The sequence below is a fragment of the Callorhinus ursinus genome, unplaced genomic scaffold, assembly GCF_003265705.2.
Source record: "Callorhinus ursinus isolate GAN/ISIS: 27379988/994484 unplaced genomic scaffold, GSC_fseal_2.0 scaffold41, whole genome shotgun sequence".
Lineage (NCBI taxonomy): Eukaryota > Metazoa > Chordata > Mammalia > Carnivora > Otariidae > Callorhinus > Callorhinus ursinus.
Genome location: NW_027397103.1, coordinates 2,147,492 through 2,173,215, shown reverse-complemented (window position 1 = coordinate 2,173,215; position 25,724 = coordinate 2,147,492). Strand labels below are relative to the sequence as shown.

The following is a 25,724-nucleotide window of genomic DNA, read 5'->3' as shown; positions in this document are numbered from 1 at the left end:
CCTTCTCTCCCTATGTCTCTCTGTCAAATAAATAAAATTTTTATAAAAAAAAAAGATTTTATTTATTTATTTATTTATTTATTTATTTAAGAGAGAGTACGCCTGAGAGAGCACAAGCAGGGGGAGTGGTAGAGGGAGAGGGAGAAGCAGGCTCCCCACTGAGCAGGGAGCCCAGGCAGGGCTGGATCCCAGGACCCCAGGATCATGACCTGAGCCAAAGGTAGACACTTAACCAACTGAGCCCAGGCACCCCTCAAATAATTTTTTTAAAGCTCCTGCCCTCAAGGGGCGCCTGGGTGGCTCAGTCATTAAGCTTCTGCATTCAGCTCAGGTCACGATCCCAGATCGAGCCCCGGGTCGCGTCGGGCTCCCTGCTTGACAGGAAGCCTGCCTCTCCCTCTCCCGCTCCCCCTGCTTGTGTTCTGCTCTCGCTAACTCTGTCAAATAAATAAATAAAATCTTAAAAAAAAAAAAAAGCTCCTGCCCTCAGAACTTCCATTTGGGGAGGAAGTGGTCCATCCACATAAGATGTAAATAAAACACACAAGATTGCTATACATAAACATACCTTTCTCATTAACTTACTATTACAAAATAATTTCTAGGATCCTCCTTAGTTTCAACTCTTTTCGCGTGATATTTTTTACAAAGACATCATTGTTGGACATTGATGAAGCAAGGAGGAAAGATAAGGAAAACTGGCCTATGCAGCACTTAATAATTCATACACCAGTGGATTTGTCTTGGCAGTGAGGAGAGGCTGAAGGACAAGCTTTGCTATGGAAGGGATGATTCCAGAAATGGAGCATTGCCTATCATTTCTATCCTTGTTCTCCATTCCTTATGGCTGAGCACCAGAGGGAAGGGAAACACGTTTTTCAGTAGGAGTAAGGAAACATAGTGCCTTTGTCTAAAAACACTAGGGACTGTCTGCTTTCTGATCAGCACTGAGGGTTAACAAAAGAGCCCTTCATCTTGGAGGCCAAGTGGGCTGTGGTCCGTCTAGGCAGCTCGTTCTGGGGGTGGGGGGCGGAGGAGGAAGAACTGAACTAAAATAACCATACTCACTCCTGGGGGGGCGGAGCACAGGACCGCTGAGGTTGACCTGAGGACCTTTATTTTCTTGGTCCCAGACCACTGCCTCACAGTGGCTGCCCGCAGTGTTCAGCCAGCTAGGGAGAGGCCAGGGCAGTGGCTCCAGAGAGCCTGCCACATCCTTACTTCTACTTGATAAAGTTGGGGGGGGGCAGTATTTTAAGAGATGAAAACAAACAGCAAAATGTGAAATCTACATCTTTAAGCTCAGGCACAAACTGTCAATTTTCAGATTGCAGTGGGTTCCCAGAGACATGCAGTCACTCTCCTATCTGCTGCTGACAGGAATACTGTTTCGGGGGTTTCTTTAATTCTATCACCTGGGCCCTCAGAGGAACAGATGCCCAGATGAGGGAGGAGTGCAAAAGGGGTTTTCCTTGGTGGGGGTGGGGGGGGTGGGGTAAGGGAGAACACCTGGGGTTGGATAAAAGGAAGAGGAAGCAAGACTGAGTGGGGAAAGCCTGTAGACCTCAATGCAGATCCGATAAAGCCTTAGCCAACCCAGCAGGGAGCTTTGGAGCACGTCCAGCAAAGAGCCTAACCTGGAAGCGGAGGCAGAGCCTGAAGGTTGTAAGAGCTTGTGTCTGAAGCGCAAGTTCCCCAGTTAAGGGCAGAGCACCTTCCCAGCTTCCACACGTGTCAAACCCTCTGAGTACTGACGGGGATTAGGATGGGTCCAAAACAGGACATTGGGGTCAGCAGGGAGTTGCTGGGAATTGAAAGCAAAACTTCCGTCTCAGAGTCCAAGAGCTAAGATCCCAAGACTCAGCTCCGATTTGGGATCTGCCATTTAAAAGTTGTGTTACTTGAGCAGAGGCACTTTACTCAAGCAGCTCTTTGGGCTTTGGTTTTCAGCTCCATCACATGGGGCTGATAATCACACTAACTCCCTGGGTTGCCGAAATAATGTACATAACAGCACACGAACTGGATTCAGGCACACAAATTATCTTCGACTCCTGCCTATCTATATGTTTTTGAAAATAAAGCACTTCAACCTTTTCTATATCCCATCTTACTTCATAAACACACAAACATTGCCACTGTGTCTACTTGCCATAGGATTTACCAGCTTTGTGTCCTTGAGCACGGGCTTTCTGCTTTCCAATCTTTAGCATCTCCTTGTTGATGTCACAGACCACGACCCGGGAACCGCCTAAGGGATCCTCTTCACTTTGGTACTTTTTGGCAATTTCTTCCCAGGATAAATTTTGCTGGGCCCGTAACTGCCTCTTCTGCTTTCCCTTATGCTGTTCGTGGACATAATTAAGGAACCGGAATGCAATGTCACCTGTGGGAAGCCAACAGGAGGAAGATGCAAACACAAACAGAAACACACGCAAGAATCCAACATTTCCAAAACCCGAAGAGGGTGAAAAGGTACAAGATTTGAGGAGTATCCAAAAATTGAAGTTTCTCTTCATTTCTATGGTAACTTAAAAAAAAAAATTGGGACGCCTGGGTGACTCAGTTAAGCTTCTGACTTTGGCTCAGGTCATGATCTCTGGGTCCTGGGATCAAGTCCTGTGTTGGGCTCCTTGCTCAACAGTGAGCCTGCTTCTCCCTCTGCCTGCTGCTTCTCCCTGCTTGTGCTCTAACAAATAAATAAAATCTTTAAAAAAAAACACATTTTTTTAACTTTTTTTTTTTTTTTAAAGATTTTATTTATTTGACAGAGAGAGACACAGCGAGAGAGAGAGCACAAGCAGGGGGAGTGGGAGAGGGAGAAGCAGGCTTCCCGCCGAGCAGGGAGCCCGATGTGGGGCTCGATCCCAGGACCCTGGGATCATGACCTGAGCGGAAGGCAGACGCTTAAGCACTGAGCCACCCAGGCGCCCCCATTTTTTTAACTTCTAATATCCTTTTTTTAAGATTTTATTTTTATTTTTTTTAAAGATTTTATTTATTTATTTGACAGAGAGACACAGCGAGAGAGGGAACACAAGCAGGGGGAGTGGGAGAGGGAGAAGCATCTATGCTTTTTCATCAATAGATGAAATAGATTACAGATGGTACCTCTTGACTCCTTTCAACCTTCTGTGTGCACTTTTACACTGTCAAGACTGATAACATACTGTTTGTTCAGTAGCTATAATTATGTCTTCTGTGCTTTGTTGGAGTCTAAAAGCTGAAAAGTGTTTATGTTATTGTGACCAGGTAAATACTGTTTGGGCCAAGACAGTGCTTTCTAGGATCACATTTCCTTTCTTATAATGTTGTCTTTGTTTTTCTAACACCAGTTGCAAGAAATATATCCTTAAGTTTTTCTAGAGTCTTCAACAAATTAGGTATTCTCCAGTCCCTTTCCTATATATTTAAATATTTTATATGAAACAACTTAAAAACATACACGGGGATCATATTATACACATAGTTATACAACTTGTTTTCTTTCTCTTCCCACTGAATATGTCTTTGAGAACCTTCCATCAGTACTTATAGGTTTTCCACATTCTTTAAATAGCTACATGATATTTCATAGAATGGGTGTACCTTAATTTAAAACAATTTCTTTACTGAGGCAGAAACAGGTTATTTCCAAGTTTTCACTACTACTAAAAATGATGCAGTGAGCATATTTGTAGCTACATATTTTTAAAATGTCTTTTTTAATACATGGAATTACCTTCCAATTACATTTTCTAAATGGGCAGTTGGCAGCATGTAGTAACGCTGCAGGTGAAGGCACAGATGTAGGCAGCTCTGACTGAGCCCTTTGTGCAAGTTTTTTTTTTTTTTAGACCTAGACATGTGAGATTTAGAATTATATCCTAGACTATAAAAGATTTTAGATTTTAATAGATTCTGTTAGATTGTCCTCCATTGAGCAAACAATGACTCATGAACACTACATCAAAAACTAATGATGTAAGGGGCACCTGGGTGGCTCAGATGATTAAGCGTCTGCCTTCAGCTCAGGTCATGATCCCAGGGTCCTGGGATCGAGCCCCGCATCGGGCTCTTGCTTGGTGGGAAGCCTGCTTCTCCCTCTCCTTCTACTGCCCCCCCTGCTTGTGCTCTCTCGCTCTGTCAAATAAATAAATAAAATCTTTAAAAAAAAAACCTAATGATGTAATGCATGGTGATTAACATAACATAATAAATAAATAAATAAATTGTCCTCCATTGAGCAAGGTGTCTTACTCCCTTCTGAGTTTCCACTGGGGAGAAGACCACACCAACAAAGCCACACATAAACATGTTTCACACCTGGAGATTGTTCTTCTGTCATTTCTTATTCTATATTATTCTATTGGTATAGATTATCACATTATTACATTATATGACCCATTATTCTAATGTAATTTAACATGTACATTAACCATGTAATAACATCACCAAGATGCATTGTAGAAACCCATGACATTTTTCTCCCCAGATATCTAGTGTGCACCAAGTAATAAAGGACCATGTATAAACAATTGAGCTTTTGATTTCTGATATGATAATGGATTAGGCAGAAAGCTTATGGAATATGAGAAAAGGCATCCCCGCCCCAAAGAAAGAGGGAAAGTGGATTAAAGGTTAAACAAAATAAAAGTCATTCATGTGGTGAGATGTCACTGGAGTAAAGAAGTGATCTTTTTTACTTTGTAACCCTGTGCATTTTAGAAAAATGACAGGCATAAAGCTGATATTTTGTGCTTTTGAGTGACATTTAGTTAAAAAGAGTAAACCTTTCTTAGGAGTGTGCTGATTTTCTTTTAAGATTTTATTTATTCATTTGACAGAGGGAGAGAGATAGCGAGAGCAGAAACACAAGCAGGGGGAGTGGGAGAGAGAGAAGCAGGCTTCCAGCAGAGCAGGGAATACACACCTGATGCGGGGCTGGATCCCAGGACTCTGGGATCATGACCTGAGACAAAGGCAGACGCTTAGCGACTGAGCCACTCAGGCGCCCCAGGAGTGTGCTGATTTTCAATTACCACCTTCAGCCTAATGGTAGGTAAGCTAGCTCATTCCAACAAGAGACACTAATTTCTACAAAAGGTGCTCAGCAATACTTGAGGATACTCGACGGGACATTACCTGTGCCTCCAGCAACATCGAGCAGCTGGGTTCCAGGAAACGGGTGCATCTTCGAGAGCAGTAAATCCTTCCAAATACGATGGATACCAAAACTCATCATATCATTCATCACATCATACTTCTTGGCCACACTTTCAAACACATGATAGACTGACATAGGAGAAATACAACACAATTGTGCTATTAACAAGATCAACTAGGGGAACTCCTAAATGAGAGAGGAGGAAGCTTTTCTCCCCTGAAGTTGCCCATCTTTGTCAGGTAAAGTTAAGTTATACTGCTTGATGCCTAAATCTGCCCTTTAACCTCTTTTTAAAAAGGCTTTAGTTACTTTCATGTGAGAAACCAACCTCTTTTCTGCTGTCTTAGTTACCTTTACCTAGGACCACTGCCCCATGCACCTACTTGGTACTAAGTAGGTTTCCATTTCTTAGAGGATGGGGGAGTATGGAATTTTTCTAATGGTTATTATAATAGAAAAACAACAGAATCATTAGAAATACATAACTAATGGATGGGAAGGCCTGAGCTCATCCCTGCCTGGATCACAGAGAAAAAGCTCAGGTACAATTAGGTGGGCAGATGAATGGCAAGATGTGAATCAGGGCCAAGCCACACTGCAGAGGGCCCTCATAAATCTCATAAATCTGACAGGATCAAGGGAGAATATGGAATCTGGTCTAGTGGGAGAAGGAATTACTACTTAAGGCACTGTGAAGCACAGGCTACATTTAACTTCTTTATACCTGTTTCTCTGCCCATAAGATGAAAAACTCAGTGCCAGCTCCCTATCACCCTGCCATAAGGCTGAATTAGGTAAAGGGGATATGCTTTGTTTCTTAAATGAAATGTGCTGCATAGATCCAAAACATCACTGTCCTCTGCTGAATCAGCAGACTATAAGCGCTCCTCCTGAACTCAATCTTGAATGCCTTTCTCAACCCCAGGATCTCCAAGCTTGCTTTTTTTTGTTTTGTTTTTGGGGTATTCACAGACACTACAGCTCAACCCATCGAGTATAAGCAATCTTTGTTTTGCATGGTTCCGATATACATGAATTTCAGTGACTGTGGTTTAGTTAAATAACACCAGTCCCCCAGCAACATCATTCATGTATGTACAGTGGTGTATTAACTGTGAGTAACTGCATAAAGTACAAACTTCACTGGTAGTTCTTCAGCCCATAAATCACTCTGTAAATAACAGACACGCATCATGATCAGTAACCAATTATGTCACTTCTTTCAGTTTGCACTTGGTAGGTCACTACACATCAGTCATTCACTTCACACACAGATAGCAAAGTAGGTAGATGTGTTATCTCCTTATCTCTCAGTTTTAAACACGTGGTGTTTTATAAAACTAGATAATTGAAAGAGGAAATTGGCCAACGAAAATGAAAGCACTGCAAAGAAATGAAAAGTGGTAATAGTGGAAGTGAAATGTCCATGGGGTTATAGGTGAAACAGCTGACTGTGGGAATGCTGATGCTTGAGAGACTCTAGATATGCAGCCAGAAGAACTATGTGAAGATGAATTTATGGACATAAATGAGGATGTGGTTGTGATGAAAAGGTTGCAGATGTCCCAGAGGAAATGATGCCAGCAAAAAATCTCACCCTAGGGGAATTCTTGGAGATATTTCATGACATTGACAGTGAAAGGATAAAATCTTACAAGCTGATTAAAATTTAGAAAGGAGTACGACAATTTGCCAAAGCATAGAGAAGATGCTTGCTCCCTATCATAAATTATATGACCAGAAGGTAGCAAACACTGTTCAAACTACTCTTGGTATATATTTTTTATGAAGGATTAAAACAACTTAATGTTTCTAATTTTTTATTAGAATTTTAATTTAATTAAAAAACAAACTTAAAATTTAAAAATTCTAATTACATTAAGTTAAAATTAAACCTAAATTTAAATGTTTGCTAAATAAGTATTAACTTTACTATTTATTTCATTTCTCTATACATTTATAACTAAAAAAAAGAGAGTTTTTGATGTTCAATAATTTAAATTTTTTAAAGTAAACTGTATGCCCAAGGTGGGGCCTAAACTCACGACCCTGAGATCAAGAGTCACATGCTCCACTGACTGAGCCAGCCAGGAACCCCCGATATTCAATAATTTTTAGAGGTCCTAGAACAGTTGTAATTTTTCCCATTTATTATTAGTATCACTGTGCATGATTTCAGCATGCATGGTCATTTTTACAGTCCTGCACTACTGTGCAAAGGGAAGACTGCCTGTACTTCAATGTTGGGTCTCCATCTGGGAGCTATATATTTAGCTCAGTGGATAACCTCTTCCTTGCTTGTGTGTGTGAAATATTGTTTATATTTTGTAAAGTACAATACAGAGTTAGGCATTATTATCATTTTGGAAGCAACCCACCTGGATTAAAATCCCTGGCTCTGCCACTTACTGGCAGAATCCTGGGCAAGTGACTTACTATCTCTGTTTCAACAGTGTCTTCATCTATAATATCAGGCTGTTAGTCTCTACCTTATAAGGTATTTACAAGAATTAATGTAAAGTATTCTAAAAGGTTTCAAGTCCTTAAGTTTGCTATCGTTTTACTTGGCTTCCCTTATTTCACAAGCAGTTATCAAGCTTTTAATGTGCATCAGCCACTGAAATATAGACATGAATGGAGCCACTGTCCTAACTTTCTGGGGATTCACTCCAGTGAAATAAATGTTAATTTAAAATCAATATTCAAAGAGTTACAGTAGAGCTATGTATTTAGTAAGGCTGAGGTCAGATGTAAGACAATGTAGTAGTCTTTAAGAGGATGGGATATTCCATTGTTTCTTTCTATTTCCTGGGTGACCACAGGCCAAGTGAAGGAAACTCTCAGAGCCTCACCATATCCACCTGTTAAAAGGTTTAGTTAAAATAATACCTTCCCCATTATAAATGGTACAGTTGGGAGTTTTAAAACAGTCCTTTCCTTTCACATGCCTATAGCACAATGCTGGACACAAACTACTCAACAATATCTAACCTTTACTGGGCAATTACGAAGTGCCAGGCACTGTTGAAAATATTTTAATATATGAAGTAATCTAATCCTCATTATAACTCTAAGAGAAAAGTTACTATTATTTCTACTCATACAATTTGGAAGCTGAGGCACAGCGAAGATAGTTTCCTCCTTCCTTTCTATAAAAAATGGCCCTACCCTTTAGCAAGAGGTGAAGAACATGAGCTCTGTAGTCACACCAGAGTGGGTTGGAAGACTGGTTCAGCCACTTACTATATTAAATTGGGCAAGTTCTTGTTTAATCTCGAAGTCTCAATTTCCTCATGTGTAACTTGGGGATAACAATACCATTGTTCGGAGGTTGAAATGAAAATTGGGAATAATATCTGCATGGTACCTGGCACATCATAAACACCCACTTTTTGGGATTTAGTGATAATTACTGTGTTTAACAAGAGGAGGCATCTAAGCTCTGCGGGGTCAGGCTGGGGGTGGGGGGAGGTGGACTCCTTGGAGGTCAGGACTGCACAGGCTACGGCATCCGAGTCAACAGGACGTTAAATCAACTCCTAGCTGAGCAGAAGAAACTAGATCGCAGAATAGATCCCTCCGTCCGCCCTCTCGCCCCTTTCACCTTTGCCCCCCTTCTCCTCCTCCGATACAGTCTCAAACCCGAAATGTGTTTCCGTTGCCTGCTTCTCTTGGGACAAGTGCCGCGCACCCAGCGGGCCCCTGGGCCAGGAGCTACGAAACCCGGGGAGCCGGCAGCTCCGCATTACCCGCGACCACAGAGCACGGCTCCTGTGGGTCGCCATCTTGGCAGTAGCGTGACGGCGACCGACAGTACGTAGTGTTGCATCACTAGAGGGCCAACGGTGGCCGGTAGGAGACAGTGTTAGCCTAACGCGTCCTGAAACCCTTGATTAGGGAGCTATGCGTATGACCTTTGGGATCCGGAGGCTACTTAGTTTTTGAGTACCGGACATCGCTTCTTCTTTCTCTTCCCACTTTGAATATAGAATTCACCAGAAATGAAGGGACCTTAGGATAAGTCCGCAATCACCTCTCAGCGGCCATGTCTCTGAATCTTGTTAAGTAGCAGTATGAATGCTAACTAGCAAGATACCAGTAACTCTTTGTTTTCTGGTGCAGAAGTAGGAACTAAGGTACCATGGTTACAAGGCAAGAGATTACAAGGTCAGTTCTCTTAAACTTTGATGTGCCTAAGAATCACCTGGTTTGATCTTTATTTATTTATTTTATTTTTTAAGATTTTTATTTATTTATTTGACAGAGAGAGAGACAGCTAGAGAGGGAACACAAGCAGGGGGAGTGGGAGAGGGAGAAGCAGGCTTCCCGCAGAGCAGGGAGCCCGATGCGGGGCTCGATCCTAGGACCCTGGGATCATGACCTGAGCTGAAGGCAGACGCTCAACGACTGAGCCACCCAGGCGCCCCTGGTTTGATCTTTAAAATGCAGATTACGGTGGGCACCTGGGTGGCTCAGTGGGTTAAGCCTCTGACTTGATTTTCCTCAGGTCGTGATCTCAGGCTCTTGAGATCAAGCCCCCGTAGGGCTCCATGCTGGATGTGGAGCCTGCTTGGGATTCTCTTTCTCTTCCTTTGCCCCTCTTTTCTATCTTATCTCCAAAAGAAAAAAAAAAAAAAAAAGCAGCAGCAGCAGCAGATTCCTGGGCCCAAATATCAGAGATTTTAAATCCTTACATTAGGGATGGGCATTGGGAATCTTTATTGAACAATCTTCTGTGGTGGGTTTTTTTTTTTTTTTTAGATTTATTTATTGGGGGGGTGTGGAGCATAGGGAGAGGGAGAGAGAGAATCCAAAGCAGCCTCCACACCCAGCGCAGAGTCCCATTTCAGGACCCTGAGATCATGACCTGAGCCAAAATTAAGAGTCCGATGCTCAACCCACTGAGCCATCCAGGAGATCTGCAAACTCCTGTGGTGATTCTGATGCAAGGAATTTGCAGACCATTCTTGAGAAACATGTGCTAGACTGCTCTGAAAAATAAACGTTCTGGGGCACCTGGGTGGCTCAGTCATTAAGCGTCTGTCTTCGGCTCAGGTCATGATCCAAGGGTCCTGGGATCGAGCCCTACATCAGGCTCCCCGCTCAGCAAGGAGCCTGCTTCTCCCTCTCCCTCGGCCTGCTGCTCCCCCTACCTGTGCTCTCTCTGTCAAATACATACATAAAATCTTAAAAAAAAAAAACCAAAAAACGTACAAAAGGCTGTTCTTTGGTTTTATATTTTATGTACCTAAGAAATTTGTAAATGGGAAGGAAAGCTCTGGTGTCTGTTTAGTGAGTCAGACCTACTCACCACTCACCCTCCTTCTTCTACTGTCACAAAGCTACACTTCTAGCGCCAACTGGCATAGCATGGATGTTTACTTCCAACCCAGATTTTCCAGTTCTTTTTTTATTGAAAGGGTAATGTAGACCATCTTGAGCAAAAGAGGATGGAGGTGGTGAGTTTTGCTTGGATTTCTATGTTTCTGCTTTGATTCTCTTTTTAAATGTATGTTTCCTGTAAATATTTCACAAGGAGAAAGTGCCAAGGACCCTAAGAAACTATTTTGAAAATGAAAAATCTCTTCCTGGTTTAATGTGTAGCCTGACAGATGGACACCTACTGCTTTCTTTTGGAAGAGCTGCACGGGTTTTTCTTCTTTCCCTCTCTTTTATTTTTAAAAGTGATAGAGTAATTAGAGTTCTCACATCATTGTTAAAGGAAATAAAAATTCATCAAGGAAACTTAATATATCTTCCATATCTAGTCATACATAAGAATGGACCTTGGGCTTTGGGGCTGTTCTTTGTAATCATCAAAGTAAATTTCCAAACAAACCAACATTATGTATTTGTTCTCATTTCAATATGACTTGTGGGGAAAAAACTGCAAAAGGTGAAGCAAGACAAGGACCGATGAGGCCATTTTAAGGAAATTTAAAAATACGAGATTAGTATCTAATTTTCTTTATTCAAGTTAAAACTATTAATTTCAAGAAATTGATTGACTTATATATACGTTACTTATTAATGTTCTGTATTGCATGTTATGGTGGATAAGGAGCCAAAAAGGACCCAATTAGGAGAATTCTAGGATTTTGCCGATTTATTTGTTCATATAGGACTGCTTAAATTCCACTCATCCTTCTATGCTCAGCTCAAGTGATGCCTCTCTGGGAAGCCCTCTACCCCCCACCCCCAACCGTTTGTACACCTCTCCTTGGAGCCTTTGCTATAGTCAGCATTTTGTGTTGACTTTATTATAGCTCTTGTTACCATCTTCCCTTGTAGTTTTTCATCCCTACTTGCTCCCTCCCTCCCTCCTTTCCTTTCTTTTGGGTGAATGATATGTTATTTAGTCAGTTTTGTTTACAAGTGAAACTCTGGGAATTCAAAATTAACATCCTTGCTAGTGAGCTTGTTATAGACAGCAGGAAAAGCTTCACCCTTGTGTTCCACATTGTTTGGCTATGTTTTATACAAATGAACCCTTATGAGCTGGCTGCCATCCATTTTCACGTGGATTCTCTTGCCCATAATTTCACTTGGGAAGACTAAGCCCTCCAGGATTGTACCATGCACAGCTGTCAGAGTGGAACACTTATTTTTTGTACAGCTTTTTTGAGTTGGCTCAGGCAACTCTGGGCAATAAAGACATTGCACTTCCCGCTGAACTTTTTCTCCAGTTTATGAAATAGCTGGACTTGGATTCTCTGGAAAGATTTCAACTGAGGAATGGGAACAAAGATTATAATAGCTTTCTGACCACCAATTTAAGTTTCCTTGGCTGTTGTTATATTCAACTCCCTTAGCTGGTCCTTGAGTTTTGAGTTCATTTTCAGCTCAAGGATAGCTTAGGAGGTGCTGGACTCTTCCATAGCCATTGGGCTTCATGATATTTTGGCTTGAACTGAACATGGCCTTCTCTCTTTGGTGAGCACTGGCCTAACCACTGTAGTTTCTTATTTGCTTAATTTACTTAGGAAACCATGAGTATATTAAAGACCTCAATCTGAATATATTTTGGCATTCCTTGTGCTCAGCGCAGTGCCTGGCATATAATAGTTTCTAACTAGCTGAGGTTAGTCTGAAAAATTATTTATTCATCTCTTTAACAGTATGTGTATGTGATCCTTCAAATCTCAAACTGCTATGGTTGAAAGGAATCATTTATAATTTTCCAAAGTACAGATGGCTGTGATGAGATTTTCTAAGTCTCAGTGTCCATATTTGTAATATGGAGAACTGGTTATCTCATGAGTGGTTGAGAACATTACTTATTATCTATGTGATGGTGGGTAACTGATCTAAACTTTTTGAACCAGTTTCCTTGTCTTTAAATTTGAGTTAATGTGAGGATTAAGTGTGATAATCCATATAACCCACAATGCAATGCCTGCTAATGATAAGCACCCAATGATAATACTATTAACAATGAAATGAAATATTAACAATGACATATATATTTTTTCTTGAGAGAGAGAGCATGCACGTGCGAGTGGGGGAGGGGAGGGGCAGAGTGAGAGGGAGAGAGAGAATCTTAAGCAGGCTCTGCAAGCCAGGAGCCTGAGGCGGGGCTCCATCTCATGACCCTGAAATCATGATTTGGGCTGAAAGCAAGAGTTGGATGCTTAATCCACTGAGCCACCCAGGTGCCCTGACAATGGCTTATATTAATAAATGACTTGTTAACAATGAAATGAAGTTCTGTATGGCGAAGTGCTGTAAAGTGATATTAAATGTAGGGTTTTGTCATTATTTTTGCCCTTATTATTGGGAGATTAAATAAGAGCCATAAATAAATTGATATTAATACTAGAATAAGAACTATAAATTAAGCCATAAGTAAACGGATTCCACAGGTATTCCAATGTTTGGATTCGTTATTAGTAGTAGTGCATATTATATTATGCACATTATTAGCGTACTGAAAATTAAACCTGAACTACAAGTCCCATCATCCTTTCAACGGCGGGCGTGGTGGTGGGGAGTGGGGGGGCGGGGCGAGGGCAGAGACTCACTGGGACCGGATGTAGATAGAAAACTACGTTTCCCAGAGGGTCGCAGTCTCACATCGCCACTATATATATAGTCCATCCGGGTTCTTCGAGATGCTGTTTGGCGACTCGTCGCCATTCCCGGAGCACCTCGGCCTCGGCCCAGAGGCGAGTGTCGGTCGCTGTGTCGGAGACACCTGTCCCCGACACCAAGACAACCAGCCCTCTCCGCTGCCCCGCGGCGGGAGAGCGTGTCCGGCCGGCCGGCGGGGCTCGCGCACCCTCCCTCGCCTCCCCTTCCCCCGCAGCCTCCGCCCCGCCAGGCCCGGCCCGGACCTCCGAGCCCCGGCCTCCTCCTTCTCTGTCACCACCGCCGCCGCCGCCGGGCTCCACAGCCCCGCCCGCCGCTTCTCTTTCCAGTTTGAGAAGCCGAAGAAGGAAACAGGGAAAAATGTCGCCATGAAGGCCGAGAACCGCTGCCGCCGCCGACCCCCGCCGGCCCCGAACGCCATGAGCCTGGGTCCCCGCCGCGCCCGCTCCGCTCCGACCGCCACCGCCGCCGAGGCCCCCGTTGATGCCGCAGAGCTCCCCCAGCGCCGCCGCCACCGCTTCCGACATGGACAAGAACAGCGGCTCCAGCAGCTCCTCCGCCTCTTCGGGCAGCAGCAAAGGGCAACAGCCGCCCCGCTCCGCGTCGGCGGGGCCGGCCGGCGAGTCTAAACCCAAGAGCGGTAAGGGCGGTCTCCCACGGGGGGTGGGCGGGAGGGGGGGGCGACTGCCCCGGAGGCTGGGGAAGATCCTCGCTCTGGTGTCTGCTGGGTCACCCAGGGTCAGTTCCTTTTTCTACTGTCGTTTCCTACTTTTCTCCCATTTTTCCGTGGCTCCCATTAACACTTAATGAGCACTGTGCAGAGCGGTTTACGTGAATCCTTGCATTAACCTTGCATTAATACTCGAAACAGATTGGTGAAGTAGGTGCTATTCTTATCCCCATTTTGCGGATGAGGAAACTGAGGTTCAGAAAAGGTAAGGTCACCCAGCCAGTATGTGCCTCACGGCCTGCCTTAAGACCTGGTTTGTCTGACTCACCAGTCCAAGCTCCTAAACCACCAAGTTGTGCTACCCTTTAATGTTGAATTAGCATTGGGTAGTGTTCAAGTTTAAACAGGGGAGGGTGGGGCCCAAGGATTTTTCAAACTCAAATTTCATATTTAATAACCTGGTCCCAGATCCATCCCTCTGTTGAAGAGAACTCGTCCTCTAATGGCTTTGTTCACTGTGGAGTAGTGGTTAAAGAGCATGGGCTCTGATTCAGTCTTTTTAGATCTGCCAGACCTTGAGCCTTCGAATTTCCTTTTCTGTAAATGTGGAGGTAATAAGAATTAAATAAATTAACTTAGGAAGCAAATCAACTAAGAGCTTAAAAGAATACCTGACATCTATTATGCACCAAATACACGTCATGCCTATTTCCCTGTGGTAGGCTAGAGTCCTTTTACAGGGAAGATTTTGTCAGTTTTGTAGTCATGCCTCTCAGTATTATGACCATTATGGTGATGATAGCAATCATTTATTGAGGGCTTACCATATGCCAGGGAGTGGGCTAGGTTTATACTTCTGTTATCTGTACTCCAGTTATTAACCTATCCAGTACGGTGGAATTGTTCATTTCTAAAGAAGGAAAAAGCCGAGAGGCCAGGAGTTTAGGAGTTGGCAGAGTCTGGAATTGAATGTTCTCCTTCTTACTTCAAAGTCCGTGTACAAATCTCTGCTATTTTGTGCTGTGATTATATTATCAGTAATAGGAAGATGTTTTCAGTGGAAGTGGAGATGTGTGGCAGACAGGTGAACATTTTTGAAGTCCCCAAATGTGGAGGTCCAGTTTAAAACTTTTTGAGATTTAAAAATTATAAGGCTTAAAAACAAAAAGAAAAAAACAACTGTAAGGCTGACTTGTTCAGAATTAATCTGTTGGATATAGCAAACTTGTTTACCTGGTATGCTGAGTACTTCTAGAAATTGGTTATAGAATTCCAGGTGGAAGCCAGTTGTCTTGATAATAAATGAATGCTTTAAATTTGTAAGCAGGGATTAGTGTGGACTTTTCTCGGGCAGTATTATGTAGATTAATTTGGGGGTTTTGCACAAGTGTAGCTTTATCACAGATTTCTCTAGAGATAGAGGGTAGTCAGCCTTCTTGGCCAGTGTTGGAACTGCTGGTTTAGTGTGGTCTGAATATTTTTCAGGGTAGTTGATAAATAACTACTTTTGGACTCTATTCCCAGATATAAAGTTAAAGATGGTGATTTTCTAGCTGTCTGAATTGTCGACTGATTTTTTTGGGCTCTCCTTTAAGCCACTGACATAAATGAGTCTCTTGCCATAAATGCCTTCAGTTTATTCTGTAATGAGACACTAGTTAAAGTGTGGCAGTCCAAACAAAAAAACTGAGGTATTTTAAAACATTTTACTCATTTTGTCCCTGACTTTGAATATGTTTATTAGGACTAACTCTGATTACCCAAGAGGTTGATAGAGAATTCTGTTGTTTAACCAAGAAAATATTTGTCAGTGTTAATGTTTCAGATGGACTTGTATATAATACTTATTGTTGGGTTCATTCTGACTAAAGTGATTTTTTTAATGACAGATACTATAAAATGCTCTTAAAACACTTGTTCACCTTCTTAATTGAAAGCTTCTGAGGAAGTAAAAACTCCTGTAAAGGATTTTTTGCTAAGTTTTAAGAAATACACAGTGTGCCCTCTGGGAGCATTAGGTTTTGTTTAGTATGTTAGAAAGCCTGTGCATGTTTGCCATTGCCAGTGCCTACTTTTCTGGTTACTGGTATGTACCCTTAGCAAATAGGAAGGAAAGATTTGTAGCTAAATACAGAGTTGATAGCCATAATCCACTGCACGCGTTTAGGAACAGATCAAAGGCAGAATAGGTAGATATTAAAAATGGCTTAGGAAATGCTGGATATTGGCTAACTTTTAAGGTTGAACTGAAGGGTAGCATATGCTACCTTAAGAACATTATAGCTAGCTAAGACCATGGCAGATATCATTTAGGACCTCTTATACAGTGATTTCTGGAGGATTGCTCTAACAAAATGGTAGGCTCAAATTCAGTGTAATTCCATGAGAGGTTTCTGTAGTATTTCAGAAGCTGACCCGACACTTCATGTACTCGATTCTGCTGGAAACTGTTGAAAAGACCTCTTGAGTTTCAAAATACTGAGTTGAAGAAAGAAAAGGGAGGGTAAGGTGAAAATACATAACTTGCCTTCTTTTGTCAAAGTAACAGGAACAAGGGTTGTTCAGATTTCAAATATTTAATTCCCCTTTCCTCTCCTTTCCCTACCTCATGTGAGGAAAAAAACCCTCTTCTGTGTTCTAAACTGCATGTCAGAAATGGTCCTTTGCTTTCTAGCTACATGTTTAATATACTTAAGTCTTTGTTCCTGCAGTTGGCTTAAGTTCACGCACGCAGGAAATAGGTGAATTTGGCTCCTGGGATTTACTTGATCTTTTCTGCCAGAGTGGCATACCGAAGTTTCTTTGCTTTGGCTAATTGCTTCAAACATTCACATAATATTCCGTTTCTTGGATATATTCCTACAGCTTTGTTCCAGTAGGGCTAAGATGTAATTCTAAGAACACTTAACAGTGAATAGCCCAGGAATATAGCCCAGAGGAGAAAGGTGGTTTAGGGATCGGGAAAAGTCATTTAGAAAAAGCAAAGAAAGTAAAAAGAGGCAAGAGAGGCTAAGCAGTTTATGGACAAACAATGGACTCTGGGCCGGAACCAGGCTCTTGCCCCATTCCCCTGGGCGGGGAATGGTACTACCATGGAGGTTAAGGGAAGGTCAGGTATTTTGAAGCAGTTATTTTGAGGTTGGTGATATGAAGCACTATCCTGACACACTTCCTCTTATTCGGGTACCAGGAGCCAGGTTACTAGTGGTAATCTGCCTTGAAGAATGCTTCTGAGCTGTAAATGGACCTGGAGGATTTGATGGCTTTGAAAATTGAGGTGACTTGAGCCTTTAATAAAAATCACTTAGAGAAGTTACAGGAATTTCCGGGCCTGTTGGCTGGAGTCCTTGGTTTATATGGTTTTGTTGGAAGTCTAGGGGGTGCTTTTGACAGGAATGATTTAGATATTAATAATAGTCTTCCAAATAGTAATGGCAACTTTGTGCCAACCACTGTGGTAGACATTTATAGAAGTTTTCTCTTAATCTTCAAGGCCCTATGAGGAGGCATGGTAGAGGATAAGCCTCATATCATGGACAAGAAAACTAAGGCTTTAGAGGGGGGTGAGAGTGATTTGTTCAAGTGAATTCTTTTTTTTTTAGAGGGAGGGAGAGGCGTGAGGGCTGGGGGGAGGGGCAGAAGGAGAGAGAGAATCTTAAGCGGGCTCCTTGCCTGGGACCACTTGATCATGCCCCTGAGATCATGACCTGAGCTGAAATCGGGAGTTCAGTGCTTAACTGACTGAGCCACGCAGGTGCCCCTCAAGTGAATTCTTAAGAAGTACTAGGCAGGGGCGCCTGGGTGGCTTAGTCCGTTAAGTGTCTGCCTTGGGCTCTGGTCATGATCCCAGGGTCCTGAGCAGGGAGCCAGATTCTTCCTCTCGTTTGCCACTCCCCCTGCTTGTGTCCTCTCTCTCTTTCTCTGTCAAATAAATATATGTGCTGCCGAGGCGAGCACTCTGTCAAATAAATAAAATCTTAAAACAAAAGTTCTAGGCAATATTTATAAATTGCCCTTTGTATAAATTCACTTAACAGGCAAGTACCTTGGCACGTGTCATTCTTGATACCATCGCTCTCTTCCTTTCGTTCAGAATTACTAATTTCAGGGGCGCCTGGGTGGCTCAGTCGTTGGGTGTCTGCCTTCAGCTCGGGTCGTGATCCCAGGGTCCTGGGATTGAGCCCTGCATCGGGCTCCCTGCTCTGCGGGAAGCCTCCTTCTCCCTCTCCCCCTGCTTGTGTTCCCTCTCTCGCTGTGTCTCTGTCAAATAAATAAAATCTTAAAAAAAAAAAATAAGAATTACTAATTTCAGCTGGATTCAATTTGTTGTCAGTTGTTTCTATAGTAAGGTCCTATGTTGCCTCTCCGGAGGTGCTTGTCAACTACTCTGAGTGATGGGTAAGCAACTTGTTTGTGATTATAGCATGAATCAGCAGCAGAAACTTCCTGGCTAGTATTCTGACCTCTAGGTTGTGCCACCTGTTAGAACCAAAGCTAGAAATGTTGATGAAGCCAAATTATTTAACTGAAAAACTTATGGCCTTTAATTTAGAAATGGGGGGAAAGACTGAGATATGTTATTTGGTAGCAGACCTTTCTGTTAGGGAGATGTGGAAGAACTGAGACAATGGATTGTTTTCAAGTCTCTTGTTGGCACTGCGATCCTGAGTTCTGGATTTGAGCCATTTAACTAACGTAATGGTCTTGTCCATTTTGAAATGTGTCTTGACAGTAGTTCTCGGCAGTTGTTCTCAGCTCTGGCTTGTGCATCAGAATTTCCTGAGGCTCTTTTTTTTAAAAATAGGGATGTGTGGAGCTCTTACTTAGGGATTCTTTGTGTCTGGGTTGGGTCCTCGGACCCTGGCATCCAGTTTTAAAAGTCTGCAAGTGATTCTTCTGTGTAGCCAGGATTGAGAACCACCACTTGGAAATTTAAAACTTGCAGCAGAGAATATGTTTCTGCTAGGAACTTGACTTTTTTTTCTGCTTTCCAAAATCTGATGCAGATCATCTTCATTGCTATCTCCTTTCAGAGAAAGGAGGACAGATTCTACCCCCACGTTATTCACATGTGTGTACTGGCAAGTTGTCTGCAAGACATCCCAAAAACAGTACTCTGAATTTTATCTCTGGGTCACAGGCCTGACTGTACCTTCAATCTTTAGCTGCCTGTTGCCTGGGTCTAGAGATAAGAGCCAGCCTCTCACTTTAGATATCTAACTTCATACCCGTAGGCAAGTGGAAGATAAGATGAAGGAGTTGATTTTAGTGACTAAAATAGTGGATCCATATGTGGTCAATTTTGTAACCTGTTTTAGAAATGAGCAGTTCCCTGTCCATCAGAAAGCAGTTCTGTAAATGTGATGAAACTGTTTCCTTCCTGTGTGGTAATAAGTGAAGAAATGAAAATAGAAGTTTCTTGTTCAAATATAGAATCTGGCTTTACCTAAATCTATGCAAACTATTAGGTGCTTGTCTTGAAAGTATTAGGGTCAAATGCAGTATCATCCGAAATTGTCTTAGGTAATGAGGTGTGGGGAATCCATGTTTTCCGTGTATGCCTGTTTTCATAAGACCTCATTTGTTTTCATGGTAAAGTTAGCTTGCATTTTATCCCTCTGAATTTTCTACTTATTTGAAATCTTATCAACTCCATAGATAAGAACATTTGTAAGAGATCTGAAGCTTCGCTTTCTGTTACCAGTGATGCTGTGTTGGACAATAACTGTGGCTGACTGAAGTAGTAGGTAAAAGTGTAGTTCTTAAGTTCTAGCTTCAGATTAAACTCTGGTCACTTCCCTACCTGGGATTTAAAGGTGACTGGTAGGGGTAAACCTAGCCTGGCAGAGTTTCTGTGACCCATCTGTTCTCTTTCTGCATTGCTGCCATCTCCCGTGACTGTTAGCTCGACTCCCAGGTTGTGGTTTGGTCAGGTTTGGAGAGGATGGCATTAACTCATTTATCCCATGGTGGTGACAAAGTAAGTGTGAAGTGGTTGCTTTCAAAATTCGGACTCTGAAAAAAACAAAAACAAAATTCGGGCTCTGATTTTATCAGCTCATGTTTCCGTTTTTTCTTTGAGGATATGCTTCATCTTGGATTTATTTAGTCTGCTATAAAATAAGCTGGTCATCTTATCTAGAAATAATTTTTTCTAGGTACTTAATAGTTTTTAAAATTACTCAAAAGATAAAATTACCCAAATGATAAATATACAGAACTTTTTGTATACTTAAGTCAGAATCTTAGAGGGTGAGGCCTGAGCATAGGAATCTCTTAAAAGCTCATCTGGGTGATTTCCTTCAAACTGGCAGGATTGAGAACCACTCAGTTAGGTAAAAGTGAAGCTGCATTTCCTGATGTTAACTGTCTTAACAGCCTGCTGCATTGCCTTTCCAGGCCTGTTTTTTTCTTTCTTTTTTTTTTGATTTTATTTATTTGAGAGAGAGAATTAGAGCATGAGAGGGGGGAGGGTCAGAGGGAGAAGCAGGCTCCCTGCTGAGCAGGGAGCCCGATGCGGGACCCGATCCCCGATCCCGGTATTCCAGGATCGTGACCTGAGCCGAAGGCTGTGGCTCAACCAACTGAGCCACCCAGGCGCCCCTTCTTTCTTTCTTTTTTTTTTTTAATAAAGATTTTATTTATTTACTTGAGAGAGAGAATGAGAGAGAGAGAGAGCACATGAGAGGGGGGAGGGTCAGGGGGAGAAACAGACTCCCTGCTGAGCAGGGAACCCGATGCTGGACTCGATCCCGGGACTCCAGGATCATGACCCCAGCTGAAGGCAGTCGCCTAACCAACTGAGCCACCCAGGTGCCCTCTTTCTTTTTTTTTTAAGATTTTATTTATTTGACAGAGCACACAAGCAGGGGGAGTGGCAGGCAGAGGGAGATAGAGAAGCAGGCACCTAATGTGGGACTCATCCCAGGACCCCGGGATCATGACCTGAGCCTAAGGCAGACTCTTAACCAGCTGAGCCACCCAGGCGCTCCTCCAGACCTGTTTCTATGAGTTATATTTATATATACACAAACACACACATACATGTGTCCCTAGAAAAAATTTTTTTAATTTTTTACTTTTAATTCCAGTATAGTTGACATACAGTGTTATATTAGTTTCAGGTGTACAATATCATGATTCAATAGTTGTATCCATTACTCAGTGCTCATCATGGTATAAGTGTACTCTTTAATCCCCTTCACCTATTTCACCCATCCCCCCCACCTCCCCTTTGGTGGTCATCAGTTTGTTTGCTTTAGTTAAGAGTCTGTTTCTTGGTGTGTGTGTGTATCTTTATTTTTCTATGAACTATATGTATTTCTATATATATATTTTTAAAGATTTTATTTATTTATTTGACACAAAGAGAGAACACAAGCAGGGGGAGCAGCAAAGGGAGGGGGAGATGCGGGGCTCAGTCCCCAGACTCTGGGATCATGACCTGAGCCAAAGGCAGCTGCTTAACCGACTGAGCCGCCCAGGTGCCCCTGAATTCTATATATATATATATATATTTTTTTTTTTAATATTTTATTTATTTATTTGACAGAGATCTCTGAGAGCACAAGTGAGAGAGACAGAGTGAGCACAAGCAGGGGGAGTGGCAGGCAGAGGCAGAGGGAGAAGCAGGCTCCCCACAGAGAAGGGGGAGCCCAATGTGGGACTCGATCCCAGTACTCCAGGATCGTGACCTGAGCCGAAGGCAGTCGCTTAACCAACTGAGCCACCCAGGTGCCCCCTGAATTCTATATATATTTATTTTATTTTATTTTTTATTTTATTTTTTTTAAAGATTTTATTTATTTATTAGAGAGAGAGAATTAGAGATGAGAGAGCATGAGAGGGAAGAGGGTCAGAGGGAGAAGCAGACTCCCCGCCGAGCAGGGAGCCCGATGTGGGACTCGATCCCGGGACTCCAGGATCATGACCTGAGCCGAAGGCAGTCGCTTAACCAACTGAGCCACCCAGGCGCCCTGAATTCTATATTTTTAACATAAACAGGATTAAGCTATTTTGCGGGGAGACACTTTGTAGTTTCTGAAGCTCATGGTGGAATCCTCTTGGCTTTGTAAACCACCATCCCCTTAAGGTTTGAGCCTAAGCCTAATGGGTTTATTATTAAAAGTCCCCCAATTTCCATTCTTAAGTTTCTGCTTAAAGGAAAGCCATTAAATTAGTATGCAGGCTTGATTTGGTCAGATTTCCATGTTGAAATAAGACAACACGAAGTGAATATAGACAAATCTAAGACAGGATGGAAATCTTTTTTAAAATAAATTTTATTCTGGGGACACCTGGGTGACTCAGTTGGTTAAGCATCTGCCTTCAGCCCAGGTCATGATCCCCAGGGTGCTGGGATAGAGTCCCACATCAGGGTCCCTGCTCAGTGGGGAGTCTTCTCCCTCTCCCTCTGCCCCTCCCCTCTGCTTTCTCTCTCTCTTTCTCTCTCATGCTCTCTCTCTCAAAACCTTTAAAAAAAATAAGTTTTATTCTGAGATTAAAAAAAAAAGACAACATGGAATGAGCGAAGGGACAAGAAAGATAAACTAGTCTTTTTTTTGCCCAAAGACTAATTTGGGTACCTCTTTCACATTTAGTTATTTAGATGTATATGGTTCTCAGATAGGTTTCATTTTCCTTTTTTTTTTTTAAACCAGCAAACTTTGGCACATGTTAAATGTGTCTCGTCAGGATTATTTTTTCAATTTGGGACAAAATATGCACTTCAGCCCCCAAGTAGAAAATATGGGGCAAAGAATACAAACAAGTGCCCTTTACACAAAATACAAATGGTCAGTAGATTGAAAGAGTATTTGTTGCTACTCGTCAGAGAAAATAAACTTTAAAACAAGAATTTTGACCCTTCAGTTTTAACAAAGTTTATTCAACTCTGCATTGTCAATAATGTAGTGACCTAAACTTTCTCTTTTACAGTGTTGTTAGAATATAAGTAAATAGGAATAATGGCTCTAGAAAGCAACTTGAGAATGCATAAAAGGTTTTTTTGTAAAGATTTTATTTATTTGATAGAGACACAGCGAGAGAGGGAACCCAAGCAGGGGGAGTGGGAGAGGGAGAAGCAGGCTTCCTGTGGAGCAGGGAGCCCGATGTGGGGCTTGATCCCAGGACACTGGGATCATGACCTGAGCCGAAGGCAGATGCCCAATGACAGCCACCCAGGCGCCCCTGCATACAAGGTTTTAATGATCATACTTAATCTGCTGATTTTGTTTTGAGAATTTTTTTTTTTACTATTTTATTTGACAGAGCCTGAGAGAACATGAGCAGGGGGAGTGGCAAAGGGAGAGGGAGAAGCAGACTCACTCCCCTCTGAGCAGGGAGCCTGATGTGAGGCTCCATCTGGGGCTCCACGGGGCTCGACCCCAGGGCCCTGGGATCATGATCTGAACCGAAGGCAGACGCTTAACCCTCTGAGCCACACAGGCATCCCTCATTCTGAGAATTTGACATAATCATACACACAGTCCTCTATAAAAGCGGCTCCCAATGCTAACTAGCAAAAAATTAGAAACCACCTAAATATATAGCAGTAGGAGATCGGTTATATTCTATTATAAGCATATGGTAGACAATGCAGCCATGAATCATGCTTTGAAGACTAGAGATGCATGAAAATGCTCATGGAGTAATAGAAGACAGTATATTTTGTCTGTCATTTTGTGGAAGATGTGGCAAGTGTATAAAATGGACAGTGAAAGGAAATTATGCACTGTAACTTGGTATATGGATAGTGGCAAATTTCAATTCTTCCAGATTTCAAAATTGAACGTATATTCTTACAACTGGAGAAAAAAAAGCAAAGAATATATTTAAAAAAATTTTTTTTCAGATTTTATTTTAGAGAGAGGTAGAGAGTGTGAGCAGGGGGAGGGGCAAAGGGAGAGAGAATCTCAAGCGACTCTACTGAGAGTGGAGCCCGGTGCAGGACTCAATCTCACAACCCTGAGATCATGACCTGAGCTGAAACCAAGAGTTGGTTGCTTAACTGACTGAGCCACCCAGGTGCTCCAAGAAATATTTTTTAAAAGGATATGACTCATGCTGATTTAATATGTTTTTAGAACTCAACTTCTTTTGTTTTGTCAATTTAATGGCTTCTCAGTTTGAGGCCTAGTGTATATGTAAATATTGTTTTGCTTTTATGCCTCTTGAGTGTACCTGCCAGGGCCTAGACCAAACCTGTGCACTATAGAATCTAGCTATATTGTAGTAATTTAAGGAGAATAATGTCTTCTATCCTGCTTCCAGATAAAATACTTTTCCCTAATACAGATAGGCTGTTCTCTTTTTCTTTTTCTTTTTTTTTTAATTAAAAAAAATTTCTTTTGGGGCGCCTGGGTGGCTCAGTTGTTGAGCGTCTGCCTTCGGCTCAGGTCATGATCCCAGGGTTCCTGGGATCGAGCCCCACATCGGGCTCCCTGCTCAGCGGGAAGCCTGCTTCTCCCTCTCCCACTTCCCCTGCTTGTGTTCCCTCTCTCGCTATGTCTCTCTCTGTCCAAAAAAAAATACATATATATACATAAAATATACCAAAAAAATATATATATATATATAAATTTTTTCTGAAGTAGGGTCCATGCCCAACGTGGGGCTCCGGAACTTAGGACCCTGAGGTCAAGAGTTGCATGCTGTGTGGACTGAGCCAGCCAGGTGCTCCAGGCTGTTCCCTTTTCTATCATTTCATCTAAATGGACCTTAGTAAGAGCAGTGGTTAAACCCTGTAAAAAAGGGAGACATTGATCTAAGAATCTATGTACTTTCATCTGCATTTGTATCCCTCCTGAAGGAGGGACCCTTTAGGCTTTGTGATGTAAAAAGCAGAAGAGGGACACCTGGGTGGGTCAGTTGGTTGAGCGTCTGCCTTTGGCTCAGATCTTGATCTGGGGTCCTGGGATGGACCCCTGCATTGGGCTCCCTGCTTAGTGGGGAGTCTGCTTCTCCCTCTCCCTCTGCTCGTGCTTGCTTGCGCGCTTTCTCTCTGTCAAATAAATAAAATCTTTAAAAAAAATAAAAGTAAAAAGCAGAAGTAAAAACCACCTTACTATGAGATGTCTTGTCCAAAGTTCTTGTCCAAACCCAGATTTCTTAGAGGTTGTGGAAGGGCCTATTTACCTTTGTTTTTATTTTTAAAGATTTTATTTTCTTAAAACCCTGAGATCAAGAGAGTCACAGGCTCTTCTGACTGAGCCAGCCAGGCACCCCTGTTGTTTGTTTTTAAAAGATTTTACTTTTTTAGGTAGTGTCTACCTGATGGGGATGCTTGAACCTACAGCCCCAAGATCAAGCATTGCATGCTCTTCCAACTGATCGGCCAGGAGCCCTGTGTATCATTTCTTAACTAATTCTTCACATTTCTCGCTTTCAGATGGAAAGAACTCAAGTGGATCCAAGCGTTTTAATCGCAAACGTGAACCTTCCTATCCCAAAAATGAAAATTTTAGCAACCAGTCCCGTCGCTCCAGTTCACAGAAAAGCAAAACTTTTAACAAGATGCCTCCACAGAGGGGCGGCGGCAGCAGCAAAATCTTTAGCTCTTCTTTTAATGGTGGAAGACGAGATGAGGTATGGAATTTAAGAATGGTCTTTCTAGAATAAGAAGCAAGAGCTCTGACCCCCCCGCCCCCGGTTTATCATTAGTTGGGGAGGAGGGGAGAAAGAGCTGGAAGAGTAAATAACCAAAGCAATCTTGAATAGGTGAGAATTTAACTAGGTTTGGAACTTTGCCTTTCTTCCCTTGAAAGTTTTGAAAATTTCCTTGGAGGAGGAAGACATCATAATCCTGGATTGTGAGAAATT

At 42.4% G+C, this 25,724-nt stretch overlaps 2 protein-coding genes and 1 pseudogene across 5 annotated transcripts in view; 1 reads left to right on the top strand and 2 right to left on the bottom strand.

The window, feature by feature from the left end:
- COQ5 (coenzyme Q5, methyltransferase) overlaps window positions 1–8,948 on the bottom strand; it is a 15,936-nt gene extending 6,988 nt beyond the window's left edge. The window contains exons 1-3 of one of the 2 annotated variants that reach the window (XM_073881003.1): window positions 8,751–8,948; window positions 5,125–5,274; window positions 2,153–2,386 (exon numbers count right to left, since the gene is read on the bottom strand). In XM_073881003.1, the coding sequence (XP_073737104.1) occupies window positions 2,153–2,386; window positions 5,125–5,274; window positions 8,751–8,931 (565 nt within the window). In that variant the 5' untranslated portion in view covers window positions 8,932–8,948. The remainder of the gene's footprint in view (window positions 1–2,152; window positions 2,387–5,124; window positions 5,275–8,750) is intronic. The other variant, XM_025889505.2, reaches the window with a different exon arrangement.
- A 2,542-nt stretch (window positions 8,949–11,490) lies between these two features.
- LOC112837315 (small ribosomal subunit protein eS7-like) lies at window positions 11,491–12,064 on the bottom strand (annotated as a pseudogene).
- Window positions 12,065–13,570: 1,506 nt separating this feature from the next.
- Window positions 13,571–25,724, top strand: part of RNF10 (ring finger protein 10) — a 37,967-nt gene continuing 25,813 nt past the window's right edge. For all 3 annotated transcript variants that reach the window (XM_025889515.2, XM_025889514.2, XM_025889513.2), the window contains exons 1-2: window positions 13,571–13,874; window positions 25,294–25,490. In XM_025889515.2, the coding sequence (XP_025745300.2) occupies window positions 13,718–13,874; window positions 25,294–25,490 (354 nt within the window). In that variant the 5' untranslated portion in view covers window positions 13,571–13,717. The remainder of the gene's footprint in view (window positions 13,875–25,293; window positions 25,491–25,724) is intronic.